Consider the following 6910-nt stretch of genomic DNA (forward strand, 5'->3'; position numbering starts at 1 on the left):
ATTTCCCTTCCTACCCCTCCAATCTGCTCTACACCCAGGGAGAAGGAAGGGCTGGCAAATTCCTGGGAGGGGAGAAAAAAAAAAAAACGGGGGAAAAAAAAAAATCAAGTGTTTAAGTGAAAGGACAATGGAGGTGTGGGAACAAGTTTCCACTTTTAGCTTGAAAATGAAAAGGCCATTTCACGCCATTAGAGCCACAAAGCTCTGGAACAGCTTTCCAGTAGGAGGTAGTGGGGGCAAAAGAGAGAACTAGCTGCAAAGCAGAGCCCCAACGCTCCCCAGAGGGGATGGGGAGATGTTGCTGCAGGTGACAGCACACAAGGTAGGACCTGGGGACACGGCCAGTGTCTGCCCAATCTGTGTTTCTAGGACTGGTGGTTGGACAGGGGGAAGGGGAGGGTTGAGATTGAATCCTTTTGGTGCCCTCCTTAATCCTGAGCAAACAAAGGAACCCCCGCAGCACTCCTGTGTTTCCCTCTAATCACCACTTTCACTTCTTGACATCAAGGGAATGGAAAAGCTTCACCTGCTTGAGAAATGAGAAGATGCTGGGCCTGCAGGAAAGGTGTTTACAACCACCTCACCATACACCACCCACCCTCAGGCTTTCATGTATTCTGTTACACCAAAATACCAGACCTGCTCAGCTTCGCAGCACAAAGCTCTGATACCAGACTACTGCACACCTTCAGCTCTTCCTCCACCACTCATCCCCTCTGAGCCTTGGGCACAGAGATTGATGTCACCCAGGGTCCACATCCCAGTAATCCATCCCAAATAAGAAAGGTGAAAATGATAAGAACAAGCCACATGAACTGCTGCTGGAAGCTTTTTAACTGCAGAATTTCTTTGATGGGATTTCCATTTCTGTCTTCAGAGCCTCCCTGTCCTCCTACGCTGGAAAATTATTCTCCCTCTGTGGAAACACGAGCCTAAGTCACAGAAAAATGGAGTAAAGAAATAAATACTTGAGGTCTTGTTATGGCCTGAGATAACCATCCGTCTCATGACGTGAGGAAAGATTGCCCGAGACAAAGAATCATTTAGAGAGGGGAGGGAGAGGAAAAAAAAAAAAAAAAAAAGGAGCTGAACTGCCACATTAGTCTTGAAGAAGAAAAGATTATTCTAATACATGGAGAGCCATTACACACCCACAATTCAGTGAGATTGCTCAGCTTGCGCTCAAGACTGCGTTTACCATGCTGCCTTCGCTGTGAAAGCACATCTTGAAATCCAGCAAAACAAACCCACTCCAAAACAACATCCAGGACCCCAGCTCCAGCACAGAAGTACATAGTGACAGGGGACCTCATGCCACAGGTTTTAACTTCACTACAGTGGCTCCTACTCCAGAATTCAGAATTAACTTCCCTACTCAGCAGCTAATGCGATCTTATTACTTATTACAGAGGGATGACGTCTTTACATTTTTACAACGGAAATGTTTTTTTATTCAAAACAACCTTTCATGGCAAATTAAGGCTTTGTAAAGATACAATTAATAAAAACCTGACTAGCAACTTAAAAAACAAAAAAACAACCAACCAAACAATTAATAAAAACCTGACTAGCAACTCAAAACAAATAAACCTCAACCAACGAAACAATTAATAAAAACCTGACTAGCAATTCAAAAAACAACCAACCAAACAACTAATAAAAACCTGACTAGCAACTCAAAAAAACAAAACCAAACAATTAATAGAAACCTGAGTAGCAACTTAAAAAACACCCAACCAATCAAAACAAACGAAAATATCACAAAACAAAACAAAACAAACAAAAAAAACAACAAATCTGCAAGTGAAAAAATGTAACCTCTCAGGATTTTTTCCACTCTGATTTTCAGTTATCTACTTTGCCATCCAATCCCAGCTGGAAGGGCCACTGCAAGCCTGTTCTCCCTACCTAAGACATGCCCTCAAAATCTGGGAGGAGTTCTTAGAAGCTCTGCTTTTGCACAACATACACACTGGTCCTGGGGAAGACATGGAGCTGACCTTCTTGAGCATCACATTCAATTCCACAGTATGATCAGCTGCAAGTAAAGGTATCCTGTGCAACCAAGGGAGCATGTCTTGAACACAGAAGCTTTGCTTGTAGCACTTGGCCGCTCAAATAACCCTCAATCACAATTAAGTGGCAAAATCTGGCCCAGACCCAGGCAATCAGCAGGTTTTGCTGAGATCTCCCCAAGGAGATGCAATGGCCCTGCAGGGGATGAAGGTACTTAAGTGTAGTGGGAAAAGAACAGCCTTCCCTGATGCTCCCTGTCCCTTCCCAGCTCTGATATTTTTTGCATGGTCACAGTTTAGATGAAACAATGCCAAGCTGTGAGTTCTTTTGCATCAGGAACTCAGGATTTTGTTACACAAGTGTCTAAGACCTGGGACAAGCCTTTATTCCAGGGCTATGGCTCCAAGCCTCACCCAAATGCCAAAACAGTAACAAAAGAAAACAACCTTTTGTTAACAGCAGGGAATTAAAAAAAAACACCTTTCACTGACTGGCTGATTTCTGAAACAAATATTTCCAAGAGAAAAAAAGAAAACCCAGCTGCCTTCCAAACACACAGATTAAAGAGCCAAAGAGAATTTTCCCCTGTTACATTTATCCTACTCTTTGTTATCAGTATTCCTGAGCTAAATGGCTACCTCTTCACAGAATGTTAGGGATTGGAAGGGACCTTGAAAGATCATGTAGTTCAAACCCCCTGCCAGAGCAGGATCACCTAGAGTAGGTCACACAGGAATGCATCAAGGCAGGTTTTGAATGTCTCCAGAGAAGGAGACTCCACAGCCTCTCTGGGCAGCCTGTTCCAGTGTTCTGCCACCCTCAAAGTGAAAAAGTTTTTCCTTATGTTCACTCGGAACCTCCTGTGCTCCAGCTTGCACCCACTGCCCCCTGCGTTATCGTTGGACACCGAAAAGAGCCTGGCTCCATGCTCCCGACATTCACCCTTCACATATTTATAAGCATTAATGAGTCTCTTCTCCAAGCTAAAGAGGCTCAGAACTGGGCACAATATTCCTGATGTGGCATCACCAGGGCAGAGTAGAGGGGGAGGAGAATCTCTCTCCATCTACTAGCAACACCCCTTCTAATACACCCCAGGAATGCCATTGGCCTTCTTGGTCACAGGGGCACATTGCTGGCTCATGATGATCCTTCTGTCCACCAGGACCCCCAGGTCCCTTTCCCTTACACTGCTCCCCAACAGGTTGGTCATGGATCCTGTATCAAGTGGGGTTTTCATGTGAGAAGCAGCAACAATAAATGAGGGATCCTGAGCTTTCTCTTAACCCCAGCTGTACCAGATCAGCACTACAATGATACACACATATGGGAAGGCAAAAGCACACTCTGCTTTCCTCATCTTCTGTTCATTCCCCTCCTACCTCTTCTTTCATTCTCACTTTATTTTCTCCACTTTGGTACTGTTCCAATGCCTAGATGTCCACCCAGCCCCAGCTCTCACCTTTATCCTTCTGTGCACTCCACTTCTCAGCAAACAATATACTTGCCCCCCAGTCTGGAGGTTCTCTGGACATCTATCCCACATTATCTCATACCCAGAAAAACCTGGCCTGCCACTTCTGCCCAGGATGAATAACAGCATTCCAACTGAATATTTTATATATAATCTACAAACAAAAATTACGTATCTTAACTTATGTCAAGTAGCCCAGGGTGTCTCAATTTTATTGTCACTCCTAGGTGGATGAGTACATTACAGCACCATGAGTAGCTCTCCTTTGGCAAAGAAACTGAAGGAAAGTGATCACTAAAGAAATTGGGTTGATGAACAGAGTTCCAGTCCCAGAGAAGTAATGCTGTGACAGTTCAGAAGAGAGACTGAATGTTATTAATATAGTACATCCTATGTTACAAAAGACACTGGCCCAAATTCTTGCCAAGTTTCAGATTCACTTAAGACACCTCCACAAATGTCACCAAAAGCAAAATACTGCTTTGATGGTTTAGAAGCCCTTTTGGAGCCTTTAACAACACCCCTCTTTCCCTGACATGAGCTATTTTACTGACCTACAGCTTCATCTCCATCCTGCTGATGCTGAGAAACTTCCCATTTTGCAGAGGAGCTTTATATTACACACAGGGCAAGGGAGAATTACCCCATCGAGCTGAATGGCCCAGGTTTTCTCCAGGAAGAAATAATTTAAACAGACACCTATTTGGTAAGCCCAAGCTCTGTTCAGCAAGATACCCCAAAGGTGGGTTGGTACAGTTGCACAGCAACACCAGCCAGCAGATGGGTGGGAGCAGGCTGAGCAGAGCAGTGCAGCGCTGCAAAGCAGCCCACACCATGCAGAAAGTTCTTTGTCCTTTCCAGATGGGTACCAGGGGACACAACGCATCTGAAAGTGAACTGCAGTGTCCTGAGTTGTAGGTTAGGGACATGAAACGATTATTAATGGTATGAGCAGGATGGTGGTATCCAAGAGATCTTGAAGTCCTAAATAAAACAATAGCTGGGAAAATAAGGTACAGCTGACGTGCTGGGTTTCCTTTAACCTACAGAATGACAGAGGCTGAAAAGAACATCCTTTCTCTACACCTCTTCAGAGCCATCCTGCCCAAGCCAATACAAATGTAGGTGTTTCTATAGGGTGATTTTTTTAGAAACAAAAAGGAAAGTTATTTGCTATGCAATTTTCAAAGCTTCTTCACAAAGGCAGGTCCCCCCAGACCACACAGACCCTGCTCAGCAAGAGGAAAAGCTTTCCCATGCTCATACCCCAACCTCGACAATACACCATCCAAAGAGGAGGAAGAAAGCCCCAGATGAGATTTCCTCCCCTCTGTACACCGAGAGGACTCCAGATATTTCGGGCCCGTCCTCTGCATGGCAGTGCGCAAGGCTGGTACCCATCGATGGCACACTGGGCAAAGGTTGGTGGGCAGGATGCCCACGGCAATACCTCTGCTTCCTCCCATCTGTTTGCTCACTGATAGGACAGGAACAGCGACAAAAAACACGTTGTTGGCGAGGGGACACGGTGGACAAGCCAGCACAGGGCAACCTCCGGCGCACAGCCTCTCCCCAAGCCGTCCGCTCGCTGCCGGGTTAACGACACCCGGGCTGCACTGCAGACCGCGGGGACCTGCCGGGGATGACATCAGCGCTGCCACGGCCGGGCAAGGAGCCGGGCTGGGAGGCGGCGGCCGGGGGAACCACCTCAGCCGGGGCTGGTCCGCGGGTACCGCGACAGCGCATCCCCATCCCTCCACCCTGCCCCGGAGCATCCCCGCTCCGGGATGTACGGGAGGGTCGAGGAGCAGCCCCCGCCGTGCCTGGAGCGGACAGCCCCCCACCCTGCCGCTGTCTCCGTGCCGTGCCATGCCATGCCATGCTGTGCCGTGCCGTGCCACGCCACGCCGTGCGGGCAGGTGCGGCCGCCGCCCGCGCCCCCCGCCTCGCCCTGCCCTTACCCGGGGCGGCGCAGTCGGCGCACGCCGCGTTGCCCGGCCGCTGGAGCAGCTCCAGCAGCGCTTTCCTGCTCCTCTCCTTCGCCATGGGGGCGGCGGGCAGAGGGGCGGACAGAAGGTGCGGGGCTCCGCTCAGCTCCGCCGCGGCTAAAGCAGCTTCATGGCGCGGGGCGGGGGGCGCTGGCGAGGCGGGCGGCGCGCCCGGGCTGCTCCATGCGGCCCCGCTCGCCCCGCGCAAGGTGAACGCCTCCGGCGGGCCGGGTCGGACCGGGAGTGGACGCGCCGGGGCGGATTTTGCCCTGGACGCCTCCTCACCCCGCTGCTGCTGCCGGAGCTGGAGCCGCCCGTCCGGGCACCGCGCCGGTTCCGCCTTCCGCCGGGCCCGGGGGGCTGGCGACTCCATGCGCCGCTCGCCCGCGACCTCCAGCGGCAGCTCGTCGCCGGGGCGACGGGTCCCCGTGGGGGGTCCCCGACCATCAGGGCATCCCCCACACACACCCCCCTGCCCGGGTGTCCCTAGCCCTTTGGGAGTCCCCATCCTCCGACGTGCTCCCCATTCCCCGGCGGTACCTTCCCGGGTTTAGTTTGGGGTGACCGTGATGCGCCCTGGCTTCACTGCCCGGGGAGGAGATGCTCTTGCCCACGAGGTTGGAGCTAGCATGGCAGTGGGGAGGGAGAGGGCCAGGGAACTTTCGGGTGTAGGTTGTGGTGCACAGCACCCCAGACCTCGTGGAGTGAGGCCTTGCCACTCAAGAACCTTGGCAGGCTTATGAGCTGTGCTTTTGGGGCACATCTTTAATGTTATTGGCATTTAGAGGTACTCACAAATGGTGAACTGATACCCACTCATCCTCCAAAAAGCTCCTTCTTCATCACCACCTTCCACTGTCTGCATCTTGGCAAGACTGTCCTCCAAGCATCTTCCCGTGCTTTTCACATCCCTCCATGGTGCTGAGGGAGTACTGGGGAAGAAAATAACCCTCGGGGCAGGGTCATAGTTTCCCTTTGTCATTGTGGCTGTGTCAGCAGGATGGGACAGAGGGCTGCAGCAACGTGGACCATTTCATTTCACCTTACAGGGCACAGCCTTGTCTGTTTTAGCAGCTAAGGAGTAGAGGGTGATTCAAGGGCATAAAATGGGAAGCCTTTCGCCAAGGAGGAGTTCAGAGCTGTGCCTTGTTTGCTGCTGCCCTAACCCCAGTTGAAACCTTCCCTTCAGGTATGGGTCACAAGCATCTGCAGCACTGCTATGGCCTATTTGTGGTTCATATAGCTCTGCTTATAGAAACATTTCTGGTTTTGCAAAACAAGTCCCCCATTCAAATTGTCGATCTCTGCTTCCTCAAAAAGAGCAGAGCACCCTTCTGCAAGCTCAGCTCTCACTGTCCATGTTCCCCACAAGGTTCAGGGTGTGCATGAGTATCTTGCAGGAGGAGGCTTCTCATAGTTCCTGAAAAACATC

At 50.3% G+C, this 6910-nt stretch overlaps 1 protein-coding gene across 1 annotated transcript in view; it reads right to left on the reverse strand.

Annotated features, from left to right (window-relative positions):
* Nucleotides 1-5536, reverse strand: part of ADAP1 (ArfGAP with dual PH domains 1) — a 68114-nt gene extending 62578 nt beyond the window's left edge. The window contains exon 1 of the mRNA XM_054390980.1: nt 5452-5536. Coding sequence (XP_054246955.1) covers nt 5452-5536 — 85 coding nt within the window. The remainder of the gene's footprint in view (nt 1-5451) is intronic.
* Nucleotides 5537-6910: the final 1374 nt, after the last annotated feature.

This window comes from Indicator indicator, chromosome 22 (genome assembly GCF_027791375.1).
Source record: "Indicator indicator isolate 239-I01 chromosome 22, UM_Iind_1.1, whole genome shotgun sequence".
NCBI lineage: Eukaryota > Metazoa > Chordata > Aves > Piciformes > Indicatoridae > Indicator > Indicator indicator.